The sequence below is a fragment of the Camelus dromedarius genome, chromosome 9, assembly GCF_036321535.1.
Source record: "Camelus dromedarius isolate mCamDro1 chromosome 9, mCamDro1.pat, whole genome shotgun sequence".
NCBI lineage: Eukaryota > Metazoa > Chordata > Mammalia > Artiodactyla > Camelidae > Camelus > Camelus dromedarius.
The window spans coordinates 10031695-10052671 of NC_087444.1; the positions used below are offsets into that span (position 1 = coordinate 10031695).

General features: G+C 31.8%; 1 protein-coding gene across 3 annotated transcripts in view; it reads right to left on the bottom strand.

Moving 5' to 3' along the window:
- COL11A1 (collagen type XI alpha 1 chain) overlaps window positions 1-20977 on the bottom strand; it is a 491783-nt gene that overhangs the window by 8368 nt on the left and 462438 nt on the right. For all 3 annotated transcript variants that reach the window (XM_064488770.1, XM_064488772.1, XM_064488771.1), the window contains 9 exons: window positions 12642-12695; window positions 12396-12503; window positions 11842-11895; window positions 5428-5481; window positions 4386-4493; window positions 3856-3909; window positions 3718-3753; window positions 3570-3623; window positions 1821-2070 (listed from right to left, as the gene is read on the bottom strand). In XM_064488770.1, coding sequence (XP_064344840.1) covers window positions 1821-2070; window positions 3570-3623; window positions 3718-3753; window positions 3856-3909; window positions 4386-4493; window positions 5428-5481; window positions 11842-11895; window positions 12396-12503; window positions 12642-12695 — 772 coding nt within the window. The remainder of the gene's footprint in view (window positions 1-1820; window positions 2071-3569; window positions 3624-3717; window positions 3754-3855; window positions 3910-4385; window positions 4494-5427; window positions 5482-11841; window positions 11896-12395; window positions 12504-12641; window positions 12696-20977) is intronic.

The window sequence follows — 20977 nt, forward strand, 5'->3', positions numbered from 1 at the left end:
CTAACAGAAAGAAATTGGAAGTGGATTTTTCTTTTACAAAACAAGGTGTAAAGTGAAAAGAGCATTCAGCATGTGTTTGGCAACAAGCAGTTACAGAGGCAGCGTGAACCCGGAGCAGTGAGAGCGTCACCGCCAAGCTCCTTCCCTGGAGCTACACCCAGCATCTCCGCATCAAGCCCCATAGCTCTGAACTGTGTCTGTGAGCATCTGTGGTTTATCTCGATTTATTTTGTGCATCCTTTAGCAAGATGTATCCTAGAGTAATTGCTTCTGTGCTTTATGCCAGTTTGGCTTGCAGGTTTCACAGGAACTCTCTAATTTCCGAGAGCAGGGGAAACCTGTATCTGTCATAGTGCGCTATTACTGATACTTATGGTTTATCTGTCTCCATCATTAGACAATAGTAGATTGAGAGCATCATTCTTTCGGTTTATCTGTGCATCTCTGCCTGAAGAACAGTGCCTGGCACTGCTAAATGAATAAATATTTAATTGTAATTAATTAACACAATCAAGAAATAATAGAGCTACTTAATATATGGAAACCACAGGGAACTACAGTCTACAACAAGCTTTCCATCTCCAAAATTTACACATTTTTTTTCTTGACTGCTCAGGTTCTATCTAATTAATGACACGTTGTTTTGTGCTGTCGGCACATGCTGCCATCTTTCACATGTAATCTGCAGCTACGTGTGTATGATTTACCTTAGTCAGCTAGATCAGAAGTCTGGGTCATTCTCCTTATAAATTACTCAATTAATACGAAACTAAATGTATCTTTTTCAAATAAATATATTACAAGTTTGAAGACCTTTGATATTGATTTGTAAAGAACCTTTACTAATTACCTGCGTTTTCATTTTAACAGGCTGTGCTTGACTGAGATAGGATTTTATGACATTCTTGTTCCTGAATTGCATGAAACTTCTCTAACTGTACTGAGTTCTTTAGAAAGATCTCAGTTGTAACAGTCATTATATTATCAAAAGTGCAAAATAATATTGTCCCACGAGTAAGAAGAGTAGCAAATTATTTCCACATAAAGTGGGAGATTTAAAATCACATGCACATCTAGCCTCTTGTTAGTTTAGTGTTGTGTGAGTTAGTCAATTAACTTCGGATACTTGGAACTGGTTCCTTCTGAGAATGGGTATGTGAAGGTTTTGTCAAATAATTCATATAATAAATTTTCCTGATTATTATTACAAGTAAATCGTTCACAGTTGTTTTGGTTATTCGTGGATCAATGAAATAAACGTTTGCCTCAAACAACCGTAATTCTTAAATGTTCTATTGATCTTGTAGTAACTTACAGTTGAAAGAATATGAAAATGAATATATGCATGTTCCTATGTGACTGAAGTATTGTGCTGTACACCAGAAATTGATACAACATTGTCAACTGACTATACTTCAATAAAAATATATTTTAAAATATTATATTTACTAAATCATTGCTAAACTGATAGGTCACATGTGATTCAGTTATGCTACTTAATCATATTAATTTTAAAGTAAGTTAGGACATAGGATATAAATTATTATACGGTAACATCTATGTGAACACTTAAAACCAAACTTACTACAAGGCAAAATGCATTTGTGTTATCTTAATCATTCCAAAATGACTTTGTTATATTTAAGGAAACCTTATTTAACAAGACAAAGATTTTCCAAAGTAGATCTTGAATTATAATCGTTTGCTTTGGTTTTATTTACAGACTATATTAAACATTTAAGTAGAATTAATGAGCTGACAATGCACCTCGGTCACTGAGAGGCTCAGTACACTCGCTTGGCCATGTACTATTAACATACCATCTGGGAAGTCAGGATGGCTGAGCTGCAGGTCTTTGCAAGTTCGGGCTGGGTTGGTCTGCGTGCCCATTGGAAACTTCATATGCTCAATGTCTTGTTTCAAGGAATTGAGGGAACCAAATATTTCCTCCATTCCATCAGTGTAATCCAGAATATTATCTCCTGCATCTGCCTGCATGCCTTCTGCATGTCTTCTCGTTTTTTTGGGTGACAAGATTGGTAAAGGCTGAATGACTTCACCAGGCGGACCCTGTGAAAGAGATGACGGGCATGTAATTGTGTCCTAAGGTACAACATTCTGCAGATATTAGTTACTGCTGATTATGTTATTGTTATAAGAAATTATAGTTTGTTCAACTTTTCAATGTTTTTCCTATTTTCAATGTTTTCTCTAATTGCTAATGTGTATGTATAACATATATATCTTTTTGATATATATATCTTTATATATAAACTTTGTAAGTTTTTAAAAAAATAGTCTAGTAGAGATATTGAGGTAGGCACAGAAATCAGATGATTTCTGGACCTTTTTCTATACAAGTAACAGCACATATTTGTGTGGACATATGGCATGTATGCTACTTTCCTTATTAATTCTTCCTCATTTACTTGCCCTATCTCTGCAACAAGATTTTAGTCTCTGAAGATTAAAACAACAGTTTACGTTTCTTGTGCAATATAATGAGTTGTCTATTGTACTTGATAATAGTTTTTATATGATGAAACATTCAACTTTTAACTTAAATATATCAATTAACAAACGTAAAAAAAGTGCAACCAGACTTGACTGTACATACGTGTAAGAGTAGAACTACACCAAATAGTTAATTCATATTGTGATGAATTAAGTTACACAAAAATTCCTACACAGAAGTCCTAAGCCCTAGGAACTCAGAGAAAACTCCTTATTTAGCAGTGGAGTAGCTGTAGCTATAATTAATAAAGCAAATGCATATGAGGGCACTGGAGTGGATCCTATTCCAATATGACTGGTACCCTTCTAAAAAGGGGAAATTTGGGCACAGAGACACACATAGACGACATTGTGAAGAGACAAAAGAAGACAGCCTTCTAGAAGCCAAGGTGAGGGGTCTCAGACCTTCCCCCGCACCCTTCCGAAGGAACCAATGCTGCTGACACTTTGATCTAGGACTTCTGGCCCCTAGAACTGTTGCACAGTACATTTGTGCTGTTTGAGCACCTAGTTTGTGGTACTTTGTTACTGCAGTCCTAGCAAACTAATCCACATATGGCTTCAAAACAAGTTCAAGAAGGAAGACTCAAATTTTTTCACGTGGATCTAACACAACAGTTGGGTGAAGTCTGGAAAACGTCAGTGTCAATAAATGGCAGCTATTATTATTGTTTTTATTATTATTATATGCAGTAGGAAAAAAATGCCAAATATCTGAAGTTTTGTTTTTATTCCTAGGTTTTAAGGTATCTTTGTGGCAAACAAACAGTTGCTTTCATGAAAATGTAACATAAAAGTATATGATTTTCTTGAAAAACTAATAAAACAAGATTGTTACAATATATAGTTAAGGTTTCTTTATATTCAAAGAGTGAAACCAATTAAAAGACCGGTCTTGGCATGGAGACCTGAGTACTTAATTAAGGTAGTTGCTATTTCCTAGAAAATCAGCACTTTGACAGAATGTGCTTCTTCATCCTTATGAATTCAGAGAAATTGCTGGCAGTCTTAGGATGCCAATTGCCAGAATATCACTCTTATTACCATGCACTTACCGGAGGCCCTGGAGGTCCTGGAAGACCACTGTCACCCTTCTGGCCAGCAGGTCCCTGTTAGAAAGAATAAGGAACAAGATAAATAGAGAACAAGGCATTTGGGTCGGCTTTGCTGAAAAATTTAAATGCCAAAGAGAAAGGTACTTACAGTTGAGCCTTTGGTACCCTTTGGACCTTGAGGACCCTGGAAAGTGCAGAGGCAAAAGTACAGACAAAACTGGAGCATCTGTGTCTCTTCGGTATATTTATAAGTTTACTTTATAAAATTCTTTTGTCTCATACTTACTGGTAAGCCTGGGGGACCAGGTGGACCTATGGGACCAGCAGGACCTGGAATTCCCTACGGAGAGAATTATCCAAATTAAAGCGTTTTTCTCAGCTATTCCATTTTCACATTTTGCAAAACAATGCAGACTGCAGTTTAGCCAAAACAAAAATACATGAGCATAGCCTAAAATTTCCATTTTGAATCTAAGAAATAAGTTTTGAAAGAATCTGTTTTTGCTTTTCCATTTTGCTGCAATGTCTCCCTCTCTACGTATACATCTTTACATTTCTGCAGCCTTCGGAGTCATCATTTGCATGTGTTGGGGATTCAATAAATGTTATGTAATTAGCCATTGGACTATAATTTTTATGATCTTTAACTTAAGTCATATTTTCAATTTATTTACTCTAAGGATAAATAAATTTCTTTTTGAAAACGTCATTGACTTAAGATTAATCACTTCCTTGGTCATGTTTAAAGGAATACGTGCAGGTGTGTGGGTATATGATTGGAAGGGAGTAAGGAAAATGATTTTTGTCTTTACTCACTCCGTCCCCTTTTGCTCCTGCAGATCCTTGAGTTCCAGGGAGTCCCCTGTCACCCTTTTCACCTTGCTCTCCTGGAGGACCAATCAGGCCAATTAAACCAGGATGTCCCTTTGGGAGGCAAATAAATGTTAACAATATATAAATTACAACCATATGTTAAATTATAGTCAAAGTAATTTAAATTAGATAACATTTTAACCCTTTCTAAATGAAATACAGGATTAAGAACCTCTTCCCCTCACCTAACAGGATCATCCTGCTTACATTAAGTGAGACCTTTGTTAAGGGTTGGGAATATGGTCAAACAAATGCTTTCTAGAAATACCACATTTAGAGTTCCACTTAAAGAGAATTCCTTCAACTAAAAGACCAATACAGACTATAAGTAATATTGGTGAAACAAACAACTGAAAATTCATTATTTTCATAAGCATCTTATTTTATGTGAAATGATTTCTATTCTTCAGGTATTTGTAGTATCTAAGAAACACTTTCAGACTTAAAAATAGTTAAAAATATTAATGTTGTTCTAAAAAAGGTTTATTTTCTTTAACTATTTGATGCAATAGAGAATGCATATCCTTCAAATCATTATCCAAAAGATAAGTCTCATTTAAACTTTTTATTTTCATTTTGAAAAACTCTAAAAAATGGGCATTTTGTTATTCTGTTTATTTTCTGAATAGTTATTTTAGTATAACCATATGTTTTCTCCATATGGTTCCCACAAAGGAACATTGAGAAACAGAACACTGAATTCTGGTACACTTTTCATTACTACTTTGGATATTTTCTCTTTTCTAGATTCACCTTGTAAGCTAGAGATGGACAGCTTTTTTCTTGATTAGAATGACAAAGGTATCCTTTGAAATTTCCTTTTGAGTAATTTTAATTTGCAAAATTATTGTCTCTGCTATTAGGATATCAAAATTATAATAACACATTCTTTGTTTTCTCTCTCTTTTTTTTAACATTTTTTTTTATTGATTTATAATCATTTTACAATGTTGTATCAAGTAATAACACATTCTTTAATTCTTACCTTCTCACCCTTGGAGCCAGGGTCACCTTTGAGACCAGGTAAGCCAGGAGGTCCCTAAATAATGAGAAATAATAAACATACATGGAGTAAGTACAGATTAGAGAATCATAATATTATCCATAGGGAAAGCTGGTTTTGATAATATGACAGAGTTCAAAATAATTATTAAAAATCAGTGTTTATTTTTCAGGATTTTAAATAATCAAACTGAATGGTTTGATATTTAACCATAATAATAAAATATAATATTGATAAGTTTGATTGAATAAATATGAAATTAGAAATAGGACATGGTCTACTTGATTTTTTAGTTGAGAAGAAATGATGCATTTTTAATTACACTAATTTTAGAGGAAGAGGTTTCCAAATTACACATTCATTTAATCAAATACTTTAGTGCTAAACTCACATTTAAAGGTTACTATATTTCCAGTAAAATTTAAAGATAAAAACTTCAATAACCTTTTGACAGTCAACTGACCATTTTTAATCATTTTTCCTATGTAAACTCCAAAGATAGTATTTTTAGCTATAATTCCTGAGTTGAATCTCTTATCTAAATGATTTGTAAATGTAATAATAAGATAATTTACTTTTCTCATATTATCGGACCTCTATTTTAATAACTTAACCCTTCTTATAGTCCAAGGACAATGGATTTATCCATTTATGCTGAATTATATTTTAGTGAAAATTATGGCATGACTTTAGCAACTAACTCCTAGTCCTGACTTCTAGTCACGAAAATATTCATATTGATAACTTTTTAACAAACTCCTTTATATAAAAATTAGTGTACTCCAAACTGAAGGCAACACAAAATAAGATCCTTGTTCTGAAATTACAACAAGTTGAACAGATTCTGTTAGAAGAAATGTAACTGACTGGTGGTTTGTTAAGTATGTGATTGATGGAATCAGGGCCAGAATACCTACAACACGTGAGTCACTACTGCCTACAACAAGTACCACGTGAAGAAACAAAGGGAAAAAACGAGTTTTCTCTATGAGTTTGAGTTATGTAGATTTAATTGAGTTATTTGAATTATAATTTCAATAATGATTTTAACATGCCACTTAGAAATCAAATTGTTTTAACTTTAACCAAACTTATGATTAGTTTTTACCATAGTATCTTCTACAAGGCTACCATGACTAATTTTGCCCCCCTACCTAGATAATTTGAGTCCTCACTGTGAAAGAGTACATTAAGTCCCAGTTCATCATTTTTGATGCCATGGATCTAATCCCAGCAGCATGATGTAATATAAAAACATGGGTTCAGAATAGAACAGATTTGGGATAGAAGCCAGCCTCTCTAATTAGCAATTTAAATTAGCTAGCTAAAGAGAGCTTCAGGGTTCTCATCTGTAAACCTAGGATTATATTCCTGTCCCAAGGGGATACTGTGAGGTTGAATAGATGAGCCCTTTCCATCCCTTAGTTTCTCAAGCCAGATCCACAAACTGAAATTCTGAACATCAGAGGAGAGAAAGAATACTGCTACAAGTCAGTCCTATGTAACAATAGTATTTTGGACTTTTATTAGAAATATTTATATTTGTTTTAATTAGGAATGCATTTGACATTCTGTAAGTATTGATATAAAAGTGAACAATTTCCCTACATCATTCTATTAACAATAGATAAAATTATTTTCACAGAAATTAGGTACAATTTTAAATGTGAATGTGCTTGATAATCTTCTAATATGAAAAGTATTAATCCTCAGATGTAAATCTATGTCAATTCACTTTAGATTCTTTTTTGTGTAAAAATAAGCAACCATGCCACTTTGTTAAATCTCTTGACAAATACTCTATCTTAGTGGATCTCAAAGTGTGATCCTCAGACCAGCAGTGTTAGCCTCATTTGTGAACATATTAGAAAAGCAAATTCCTAGGTTTTATCCACACCAACCGAATCTGAAATTCTGGAGTTAGAGACCAGCAATCTGTTTCATAGGTTTGTTACCCATTAAGGTTTGGGGAACATGGTTCTGTGGCATTAGGTTTCAAATCTACTAAATAAATATGCAAACCAGAGATGCATTAAGGATATCATCTATGGTAAAATAAAAACACTATGCATTTAGTCTGCTAGTTCAATAGTTTTAAAATTAAGGAAATATATTTTGCATCTACTTTTCTCTGATCTCATCAGAAAGGCCTGGTGAATTATTTGTTGGGAAAATAATGTTGCCTAAAAGCACACTTTTAGAGGAATAATAAAATGAGTAATGGAAATAATAAAATAATTTTTTGAGGTCTTATGACCATCAGGATAGATGCCAAAATTTCTACATATTCGAACAAGATGGCGTAAAAAAGCATTAAAAAACAGCCCTAATAAAAATGTGATTCCATGAAACAACCATATACTTGTACCAGTGACAGAAACCATTTAAAATTATTGGTTAAAATTAACGTATGTAAGTTAAAAGTAAATACATTCTTTAGATTGAAAATACAAAACTATTTAAAGAGGCCAGATTTTTCTTCTATCTCTGTTTTCTCATTTTTACATTCAAACTCTTGTAGGCACACAATATATTCTACAGAAATTTTGCTGCAAGTGGGAGAACTAATAGGGATGTGGCCTTTGGGGCATCAATATTCCAATCACTGCTTCATTCAGCATCTCAGGTCTACCACTCATTAGCTGGGCAATCTAGGGTCTATGCTTTCTTATCTCAGAGTTTTATTTTAAAAAGTATTCTAATAATAACTGTGTCAGAGAATTGTCATAATGAAAGAAAAACCAGGCCTACAAAAGCACTGCATATAGTGAAATGTCATGTAAATGTTAATTATTATAATTTGTTTTTGACATGGTACAGATAGTTACCAATTAGCTCTCTCATCCCATTCTAATAGTGATTCTAAAGCAGCAAAACAGAAGAAATACTAGGGATGCTAATTGCTCAAGTTTAATGAGAAACATACTAGACATTATTTGTGTTTGTGATGCATTTTAAATCATTTCTATAAATATTATTCACGAAGGAGTTAGAGGAAATGAGCTTTAATTCCTCTAAGGTATTAATCTCTTATAAAATTATGAACTATATCTAAGGAGGAATTTGCCAAGCAAAATCAGTTTCTTATCATTTTCACCAGTTGGAAATAGAAATTGGTGAAGTTATGATGTTGATAGCAGTTATAAATAACCCTCTGAACCTGGAACATATCAAAAATATCAGCTCTGCATATAAAAATGTTATTTCAGGTACACATATTTTCTGTTTCCTCTTTAGGATACTGTAAATTGAAAAACCCTAGAGAAATACATAATTCATAAGCAATAAAGGGAAAAGGAAAACAGGGGTGATACATTTTTAAGTGCCTAGAATACACAACCAAATATTTCCCCTGTGGTATTATGTTGTGCAGAATATTTGCTTGGATATGCATCTCAAAATTTTAGAGCCCTGAAGTTAAAGAAACTACAGATCCTACATTTTATTTAAAATGTAATATTGTGAACTGATGCTTAATTTGGTGGAAAGCAAATGCTTTGTTGTTTAATCATTGTTTAATCAGTCAACCTGCTTAGTCATTACAGGATGTTATGCATCTCAAACCTGTTTACAGATCATTTAAATGTAGCATTTAAAAAAATAAAAATATAATTCAGTAACGCATCCTACCATTTATTCAGGCACTTATTATTTTTTAAAATGATGTTATCAAATATTTTATTTATCAGTATGTGAAAAGAATTAATGTGTGATAATAGTAAGGTAAGCATGTCCAAAGATAATTATTGACCAATTTTTCAGCTATACTGAAACAAGTAGGTTCTTAAAATGAAAGATTATGAAACAAAACAAAATAAAAGCTTAAACTAAAATAGATACTAATCATACCTTCAAAAGATAAAATAATTAGTTTAAAATGATTACATCATGTAAATTTTGACTAAGCAGCAGGGGAGAGAATGTAGAATGATTATGATTCTCTCCTAAACACTCAATTTTATTCCCATTTGATTTTTGTTGACTATTTACTAAAAAAAAAAACAGGTTAAAAAAAATCAGCCAAAACATTCTTTATACCGTCTCATCCTTGTCCTTAGCGTCCTCTTTTCCTTCACATGTGCTACTTATCTATTCTTAGTTCCACATGATGATTCTGAATATTTATCTATATATAACATTCATGCATATGTAAAAGTTTAATTTTTACCATGAGAAATATTTAAATTTTAAGGTAAAAAATAAAAACTGTACTGTATTTAAACTCAAGTATAGCTGATCATATAGAGTGGTCAAATACAAAATATCACGGTAAGAGCTTGAACAGATGTTTGTCTCACTCTAGACCAAAGAATTTCCAATCCAAAGGTTAACATAAAGTTAATAAACTGTTGCTTAAATAGCAAATGGTCTAAGTTTTTTTTTTTAACAAATAACTCATTTAATTAACATAAGAATCCCATAGGGTAAAAGATATTAATATCCCCATTTAATTCATTTTAATGTCATAATACCCTGTAAGACAGATACTATGCATATTCTCATTTCATAGACAAGAAATCTAAAGCTTAAAAAAAACTGAGTAACTTTCCTAAAAGTCATCCACCAAGCAAGCAGTAGTGCTCGTTTTTAAACCAGGGCACTTGGGTTGAGAGTCGATGATCTTAACCAGTAATCACGATATACCACTTCTGAGTCTAATCTAAAATTGCCTACTAAAATAAGTATTTCTTAGCTGAGTTGAAAAGCTCATTGAACTGCTATAAAAGACAACCTGAAGATGATTTCTCCACCCATCCTCATCTCATGAAGACCAAGTAGCATTTTCGTTAAAATTAGATATCACAGTCAAACTATTTGATGCTATGAAAATGCTACCGTATATTCACATTCTAAGTACTCTCTGATAAAATGAGCAGTCAGAGAAAGGAATGGCATTCAGGCTGCTTGATTCTGATGCTCTTCATTTCACTGCCCAGAAGGGTGTGAGTTGTTCAGCTCCTTGCTCTGTAAACCCACATTTACCTAAGATTCATAAATATAAACTTTTCCAAGCCAGAGTCAGGTGGTACGTCTGATGGTTTTATTTTTAATATTAGCTGGAGGAAATCTCCAGCATGTTTTTTTATTTCATCTGGAGAAAGGTCAGAATACTTATTGGAAAATGTGAAATAATAAGAAAAACCTTTGGCAAATTTTAGGGTGATATTAAGGTGAAGCATTTTTTTCCTGGGCTCTTGACTCTGCACCGTTAGGGGTTTAGCATGTCTAAGAAGAATATTCCCTGAATAGTGGTGCAGATGTGGAGCAGCGGATCCTGCTTCAGCCAAGCCCCTGTTCCTATGCCAATGGGTTCATGATCAGATTTGATAATTTCAAAATTTGGTAACCTCTGTCCAGTTATTAAAATAAGTGATCTTTAACTTTTCAGTGAAACGTAAAAAAAATCTCTGTAACTTTTAGGAAATATCTGAAATGTTAGAGAAAATTTTTGTAACATCTTTACTAAAAGGAATGGCCAAATTCTCCAGAATAATTAAGATCACAAATCTCAGTTTTGATGGCTTTCTGAGCACGTACACATTTCTGAGGTAACTGATATATTCATGGTAAGAGGCAGTTTTATAAGATTTAAATTTCTTTACTTAGGACTCTATTTAAACCAACAGACATTACATTTGCAAAGGGCACTATATATTGCTTCCTGTTTTAATTAATCCCTTTATATTGTCATTATTATGGGACAATGAAGTTCAGGTATCTCTACCATAAAACAGAATCTGTCACTTAGCAAGCAACGATTTTAAAGGCGAGGCTTAGATTCTCACTTTCTGCCCAAATTTTATAGCAAGGATAGCCTTGGCTCCTACAATAAACTCCATGTATGAACCATAGGCTGGTCAACTGAATGCTGTACTCCATTTCCCAAGTGTGTTGTTTGCATATAACGTTTATGATAGTAACCAAGCTTCAGTGTTGTAATAATTACACCTCTCTTCACTCATGGGGGTTAATGTTTTATCTTTCAGCCCGTATGACTCACGAAGAGAACAATTTATGTGGTGAAATAATCACTGGATGTCTGTGCCAACGCTATTCTTTTAAATGAAGTGCCAGGAAACTAAGTGTAATTGCATGCATTTGGGGGAACTATCCACATTTGGAAAAGAACTGGCTGGGCCATTAGTGGCATTTTATTCAGAGTGGAAATATTTGTTTCATCCAATGTCCATAAGAAAGGAACGATTTTCTGATCAAGGGCATATTTTCCAAATAACTTACCAGTTAGTATTATTTTCCTCTTTTTAGATCTGAGTAATTTCAGTTCCTTGAATATTATCCTACATATAACCAATTTACAAGAAAAAATTTCATGAATTCTAGCTTATGAGCAATTTCATTTCTGGAATTCGAAACGACACATAAGGTGCTACTCACCATAGGACCAGGTGGCCCATCTTGGCCTGCAGCTCCAGGGAGACCTTGCTCTCCCTGTGGAAAAAGAAATATGATTGATTTTTTAAATTAACAAAAGCAGATTTTTTTCCCCTGTAGTTTAATTTTGATAATACAAAAAAGAAAGAAAGCATTCCATCACATAGAGAACATCTACAAATACTATAAGGAATTTTTTTTCAGTTTTTTTTTACTTTCTGTGTTTATGTCTACATGCACACACATACACACACATATATGGATTGATGGAAGCATGTACAGAATTTTTACGTCTTTGAGATCTCAGGGTTTGGTTTTCTAGTCTAGCATTGTAAGTTAGAATTCCACTGTGAACTTATTAAATAAATGACATACTTATATATTTAAAAAATCCCTGTCTTTAATTATTACATAATATTTACTGAATTCTCATGAAACATCCACACGGTAATTTATAAAATAATGCTGACATAAACATTTTCATTCATTTTTTTTTTTTTTTTTTTTAGAAATAAGACGTTCTTTTCAAAATGACATATTTCAGCACAGATGCTCACCACAGGGCCAGGGATGCCCCGAAGACCCTCTGGGCCAGGCTTTCCAGCAGGTCCCTGAGGACCAACTGGGCCAGTTTTTCCTGCAGGACCTTCAGCTCCTGCTTCTCCCTGTTAGAAAACAAAATACGTGGACACACTCATAATGAAGAAAGAAGATATTTTATCATTTTATTAAAAGTACTGGAATAGATGTCGCTCAATGAACAATGAGTTTTTCAAGCATAACACCTACAAAGTATATTTTACCTTAGCGCCTTTTTCACCTTGTCTTCCCTCTGCACCTGCAGCACCAGGAGGACCCTATAAACATAAAACTGCATTTAAAATATGTATCACATATAAAAGTAATGTAACTGAGGACTTATTTACAAATACTCTAGTTTAATTTGTAACAGAGCCTAATAAAGTGTGGCTTTCTATAGCTATTTAGTTTAAAACACAGTAAGGAAAATCAAAACCCGTTTTATGTACAAACTTTTAGCTAGAATCTTAAGGATAAATGAAGCACAGATTGAGTGGAATATAGATCATCACATCATATTTAATGTAAGGAGACAATAAAGATTCAGTTTTGAAAGAAATGCTGATTACTTCATCACCCTTAGTGTGATAAATACTCAGATATCATTTATTATGTTGTATAATTAGGAATGAATTGAAGGTTTTGAATTCACTTCCATCATTATATCTGTTTTAAGACTGGCTCCTTTCTTAATCTCAGAAGAAAGATGCATTACACATTCTCATAAGATCATGTTCAAACTAGAACACAACGAAATTAACAATCTTGTTGATCAACAGATACTGTATTTTCATTCTCAGAACTATGTAATTTACATGAAGAAATGGCATAAAATATAGCATCACTTTTTAAAACCTAGTATTGGAGAAAAAGCAGAAAAAATATTCATACTCCATATGCCATTCAAAAGCTTGAGAAGTTACTCTGGAATTTGCATAACTTTTGTCCTGCTGCATGGATTGCTATGGAGAAATGCTAATTATTACATATATTTAAAACTTTTCATAATACTACTCCATATATTTATATATAGTTTTCTATCTTTGTGAGATACCTATTTACCTAATTATTTCTTTTTTATTAGCTGTGTGACTTTTAACAAATTGTATTTTTGAACTTCAGTTCTTTCATCTATAAAATATTATTAATAAGAATTCTCTTGCTATAGAATTGTCATTAAATTTAAATGATATAACACATGAACAAGGTATTTTGTGAACTTTCCAGTATAGCTGTATCAAATACAGGTACGGAATCTGGTGCTTAAGATCATAAAGCCTGGACTCAGACTTCCTGTCTTTAAATCCTGGCTCTGCCACCAACTAGCTTTGTGATCTTTGGCAAGTTATACACCCTATGAGTGATTCAGTTTACTTCTCTGCAAAATATGGATTATAATAGTAGCTGTCTCCCAGAGTCGTTAGGAGAATTCAATTAGTTGATGCTTGTAAATGTAAACAAGTGCCTGAGACATGAAAAAACTGTGCAAATATTAGTTATTGTTATTATTACTAAAATGATTCTTATTGTTATTTTATATAAATTCTATTAAAGTATTTTACCAAAACTTTTCACAATGCTGGCAACCTAAGAATCAGGTTAAACAAAACTGACTTTCAAAATATAATTGCAGACACCATGTCAACAAATCACTTTTTCTATGCATGCTGTTTATAATCCCTGAAAAATATAAACTCCGTATTTGAAACTACTTGTTTTAATCAGAAAATTGAAAGTTGGTTAAAAATATATTGCAGAATATGATCTTGTAATATATAATCGAATCCTGAAATTTGGCGTTCAGATTTCCTTCTTACATTTACATAAGTCATCTGTGAAATACAAAACTTGAAATTTCTAAAACTTATAACAAACATGTAGAAAAGAATCATTTACATTATATAACATATAATATTCAAGGTATCAAGGACAACGATTTTTCAAACTAGAAATATACTAAAAATTCCCACTATATCTAAATTTTGTTCCTACTCATTACATTGGGTCTTTGATATTTTCACTTACAGTATTTCACAGAAACCTTTCAAATCAATGCAAACAGGACACTTGGTTTGATAGCCCACTAAAATAAGAGTGCTTTTGGCCTTTATTATCTTGGGCAGCACAATATATATATTCATAATAGATTCACTCTAAGACATAAAATTGATAATTGTCTTATAAAATATTTTTTCATTTCCACTTACTAATTGATTTGTATTAATACTCAACAAACACGAAGATTCCATATGAATCTTAACTGTGCTGAAACTTTCTGCATATGTTCAGACATAATACAGAGTTTACAAAAGAAACAATAATCCCTAAAAAAGCTGTATTTAATTTTCCCCTATACTCTTTGTTTCCCATTTGCTTACTTCAGTTTTTGTTATAAACTGTGCTCAAAATCATTAAATGAGATTGAGATTGGAGGCTAGGGAGTGTAGCAGAGATGGTATCAAATGGGGAAAATAAGGTGAGGCAGGAGGTTGACTTTTTCGGATGCTATATTAATATTCTAATGGTGAGTCATGCTAGTCTTTTCATACGGTCTTTTAAATCCACATTTAAAATGAGTATCAAGCACTTTATGAAACTTAGAGAGTTCTGCGGCCTCATTTATCTCTCAGAGAGAAAGTTAATATATCATTAGTAATTATTTTTTCAACATCATCACCGTTAACTTCATTTATTATTAGACATTCATTGTGCTTCGACCCAAAGATAAGAAATGTATAAATTCTGTAAGCAGACGCTTGAAGTAGTAGCAATTTGTTAACAACAACACAGGCATTAAAAATTAAGTGTTATCTTTTGAATTTCATACTGTTTATGCAAGAGGATTTCTATATAGAAGCATAAGTTTCAAATATTTCTTACAGTGTTGGTTTAACACTTTAAACATTTTGGTTTACAGATGGTAATGACACTTATTGTCATGATTATTTCGTAATGTATAAAAATATCCAATCACTATGTTATACATTGAAACTAATATATTGTAAGTCAGTTGTACTTCAATTAAAAACATTTTGTTGTAATGTTTAAAATATAACCTATTCAAAATGGATAAAACAGCCATAATGACTATTATTTGGAGAACAGAAATTCTGAGATTCAGCTGACTAATGGGCATTTCCTGATTGTATGAAGGTTTTTCGTGATATAAAGGTATGGGGCATTAACCTCAAGACTGCATTTACACACTTGAACTTCATCGTTTAGAAGATTTATAAATATCTGGCTTAAAAAAAGCAAGTCATCAACTGTCTAAAAATGTAACAAAAATAAATACTGTTTGGGAGAAAAGAAAATTTGAATTTGAAAAGCCTAGAGAATTTAAACACAAGTAAACTACAACACAGCTACAAAACTGATTCGAGTAAAAAGTTTCTTCAAATCGAAAGGATTACTTTCCTCTTTGAAAGAATGCCTGATGTCTATCATGGTAGAAATCCACATTAAATGGTTTTACTCTGTTTTTTATCTCATATTTCCATTTTCATTTATTCCTGATATTTTTTCCAGATGGCATAGTTTTTTTTTTTTTGAAGAAAAACCAGGATGAAAAACAGATAACACACTTTTTCCAAGAGAATAGGAAGTTTCCTTTGAAAAAAACTATTCATGCTTATGAACAAATTCTTGTTTTAGTCATTTCTTTCTCATGTATCTGCATAAACAGAGCAGCAAGACTTAATGTAGTGAATTACTTGCTGTACTACCATGAAATAATAAGTATTCTGATTGGACAATGCCTCATAAAACATGATACAATAAAACAGACCCTGGCTGAGTTTCTATCAGTAATCACTGTTACATGAGATTTTCCTTGCTATGAGAAATATACTTTATATAAAATACACAGTATAATCCTCTTTCCACTATTTACACATTACAGTATTATTTCACAATTTATCCACTCTTCCATACATATTGCAAATTTTTAAGTCTTCCTTATGTGCCAGCAATATCCTGTGCATGGACAACAAAAAAAAAAAAAAAGAAAAAAGAAATTCTAAGGGATTCACAAAGTTTAGTTATGAAGGTAGACAATAAAATAAACAAATATAGTACGCTGTAAAACACGCAAAGGTGAAGTAGGCATGCAGAGTAGGTACACTGATCTAGTTTGGCAGTAGGGAAGGCTTTCCTAAGAACCTAATCTCTGATCTTAATCATAGTGTGCACAGGTATGGGAGGGATGTTTCCCTCTAACACTTTATCATCTGACCATTCACATTCATGAATAAAGGCACAGGGATGGAATTAACAGATACATACACACACACACACACACACACACAAATACACACATATATATGTTATATATTATAATATGTATTTATTGTATATTACCTATGTATTATATGGTATATATGGTAGGTTAAAGCTTCCTCTGTATTTCTATCAATTAGTAATATCAATCATTGCTTTAATTTTTTTATTATAAAGTTTTCTTTGGCAACGTGAGATGGACTCCTTAAGATTCCATTTAATACATGCATTTTCAGGTTACAATATTTAAATTATTTTAGTCATCTCCAGATTTTTTTTTCAGTAAAAGGGCATGGATCTAGCTTTTGGTTTTAAACAGCTATAATGATAAATTCACTTATTAAAATTCCATGACTGATTGATACAAACTGCACAATCTTCTAGTGCCTTAAGGAAATTACATTTATTCTCAAGTATTAAAATGTGTGAGACAATGTACATGTGCTACAAATGATGACTTAATTTTTCTACTGGTTCAATAACTGTTAGATTGTTATTCCTCAGTATCACTGCCACTCACAACATTCTGATCAATATTCTGTTAGGGAGGTTTATTATCATTTATTTGAAAGATTCACTCAAGGAAAAAAGTGACAACACTTTCCAACACATTGCTAGTCATTGCTACTTCTGCTATGAGATGTTACAGCAAAATTTGTATTGGTCTACTTTTCTGTTGTCTCCAATGTAGGGAAACAAAAGATAAGAGAAATATTAATTTCCATAACACATGTACAAAGCTTACTTAAGATTATATTTTCTAGAAGAACTAAAGGGACATAAATGATAAGGTAATTATGTATTCAATTAAATCATAAGTGTGTAGATCAGATATTATAATTGTTGTACAGGAATATGTTTTTGCTATTTCCAAAAGGGTGATAGTAAATTGATTCCTGCATCAAAGACATTACTGTCTGCTGGCTGAATGTAAAGGCTGGTGAAGACACAATTCTCCTCATCAGTTACAACTTACAAAATTCACTCTGCACCATACCCCTTTGGGCTCAGGTGCTCTGTGTTCATCCAGTGCGTAAACAGAGTGACCTCACAGATGTGCAGTACATTTAAGTTTCCAAGTACTTCTTTTTCAAATAACTCATTTTAATCACATTATTATTTCTGAAACTAGTTCTAAATCCCTGTTGCTTGGCAAGTCCATTTTATTAAAATTATATGCAGTCATCATGAATTCAATACTCTGGTTTTTGCAATAGTTCTCATAGCAAATTCCTTTACAGTTCATGTTACATGATTTTATGTGAATTTACACCAAAAACTAAATAATATAAATATGTATCACTCAACAGAATCACAGTATTCTGTACTTCAAAATGTAATTATGAAGTTACTATGAATTTATTGCTAATAAACTTTCATTTCAACGTATATAATTCAGAAATTAGAAGAAAATGTCATAATCTTTATTTTATCTATATATTTTGTTTAATGTGATCATTTCATTTATAAATGATGCCATAATTCAAAACCTATATTTACTCCTTAAGAAGAGCATTCATTGTCTGAACTCTTGATAAATTCAGATACTAGACCTGGGGGTTTAGATATACATTTTACTAATTTAGTCCTTACTGTAGCATGGAAAATTAGTTATTATGCCCACTTCATAAATGAAAAAACTGAGACTCAAAGAAATTAACTTATCCTAAGTCATATTTCTAGGTATCAAAACAAGGATTTAAAAAACTAGGTCTGTTTGATTCTACCGTAACAGCATTTGGGACTACTTTGTGCTGATAGTAAGCTGTGAAGAGTGTCAGTGTATAGGCTGAGAAAGACCTAAGTAAATAATTTGTATTTCTATTTTTTCAGCTAAGCTACTTTTTTTTTTTTTTTTCTTTAGGTTAAGTTGGAGCCCTTGATTAAATTGACTAGTTTGGTTGGTTGTAATTCAAAAGAACGGAAACATTATATGCTAGTGTTAAATCAGAGCAAATTATAGTTTTAGTAATAAGACTGTTGACACTAGAGTAATCTTTTATACCATTAAAAATACATTTTACTCTGATAAAGAAAAACGATTATTGTGTAAAACGGAGAAAGCCAATTAAACCTGCCAGTTTATCCAATCCTGATACAGAACACAACACATTGTGTTAAATATCATTTTCAGGCTAAATTTAACGATGCCACATTTCAAAAGAGGAAAACCTGCATAATGTTGCTCAATTGGGCTGACCTAAGGTTGATGTTTCTGCTAAATCAAAATGGATGTAAACAGCTTTGTAAGCTTTGTCATTAATAATTCATGGTTACAAAGTCTCCTAATTTTGCTTATAAAGTGACTAGAGTGGAATAAAAATAGCTTATCGTATTTGTAAAAACCGTTTTTTAAAATGGGAGGCTAGAACATCTTTAAATTTTGATGAGATTATCTCATCAAAAGTTGAAAAGGGAGAACCTCACAAAAGAATTTTCTAGTAATATGAAAGAAAAAGATGATACACGGAATGAATCAGTTAGGAACTTTAATGTCTTAAGTCTCTCAACATACAAATGTATAACTTCCTACATGTCACTTGCAAGTATTGCAATCCTCTTTCTCCTAGAGAAATTACCATTCTAAATTTTGATTAATGATTGCCTTAATTTTTAAACTCATTTTTAGCACTTATGTTTGAATGCTAACCATGTTTTTAATTTTCTGCATGTTATATAAGTGGAATTATATGCCTTCTCCAGCTCAACATTATATGTACTTTCTTCTTAACATCAGGTATTTGTGATCCATCTTTGTTGATTCACATATCTGCAATATATTTGTTTTCACTGCCATATAATATTTCAGTTTATGAATATATCTCAATGCACTTAATTTTTCTACATGTGTCTCTTGTGCAAGATGCCATCCAGAGTATGTACCTAGAAATGGAACTGCAAAATAGGAAAAGTTCATTGTTAAATTCTACTAGGTAACATTGAACAATTTTCCTAAAGCAGTTTTACCAATTAACTCATATACTAGCTGTATATAATAATCCCCATTATTTTTTTTGAAAACATTATTTCCAACATTTGGTTTGTCAGACTTAAATTTTTGTCAATTGATAGACGTGAGTAGTATCTCAATGTAATTTTTAGCACACATTTCCCTAACTTCTACACATCTTTTCATGTGTTTGTGGAACATTTATGTCAAATATCTTTTCATGTCTTTTGCTGATTTTTTTTCCCTACAGATTGTTTGATGTTTTTCCTTCTTAATTTGTAGGATATACTTAGAGACTCTGGAAAAGTCTTCTCTGTAAGTTTTATATATGTTAAAAGTATTTTCTCCTAATTGGATCTTTTCAATGTCTTTTCAATATTTTTAGATAAACAGAAATTTTTCAGTGTAATATATTTGGTACATCAGTATTTTCCATTCTGATCAGAATGTGTGAACAGAATTTATAACTAAGGGTTAAAAATGTATTCTCCAACAATTTTTGCTGAAGTATTCCAAAGTTTTCTTTTTACATTTAAGATTCTAATTCAAGTAGAATTATTTTTTTTGTGAATGGAAAAATGTAAAGTCCAATTTTACTATTATATAGATTTTCAACTGCCCCAGCACCATTTATTCAATATTCTATCTTTTATCCAATGATCTGCAGTGTCTAATTGGACACAAATGAAGTTTCCATATATTTTTGAGCCTTTTCTAAGCTCTCTTCACTAAGACCATTTGCCTGTATAACTATAGAGAGGTTCAATTATAACTTTACTGACACAGTATCTTAATTTCTTATTTTCTACCCATCTTATTGATGCATTTAAACATATTTTTATTTTTTCAAGGTTTTTAAATTCCTTTTAGTCAAGAGAGTTTATCAAGACAGTTTGTGTAGTTAGAAATACTGACAGGAAGAGAGTAATATGACTTGTTGCTCTCTAATTTTCTGATATTTAAATTTAAAAAAGAAACTTACCAATTAAACTTGCAATTTACTAATATCATGTAATCATAACTTTTGAATTGAAAAAAATCACTGGCTATTCTTTATGCTCCTAAAGCAACAGATAACTAAAATTTGTTGAGTGTATACTACATTCTTGTTAATACACCTTTAATATGTTATATGTTATAAAAATACTATATATTATAGTATATAGTGTATACTATATACCATATAATATATAATTATTTCTAATCTGTGAAAAATATATAACCTTATTCTCATTATAAAGAGTGAGAAATAAAAAATCAATGGTTAATATTCTTATATGTTACCTCATTTAAGCAGCAAATGTAGAGGTCTAATCCAGGTGTGAATGAATG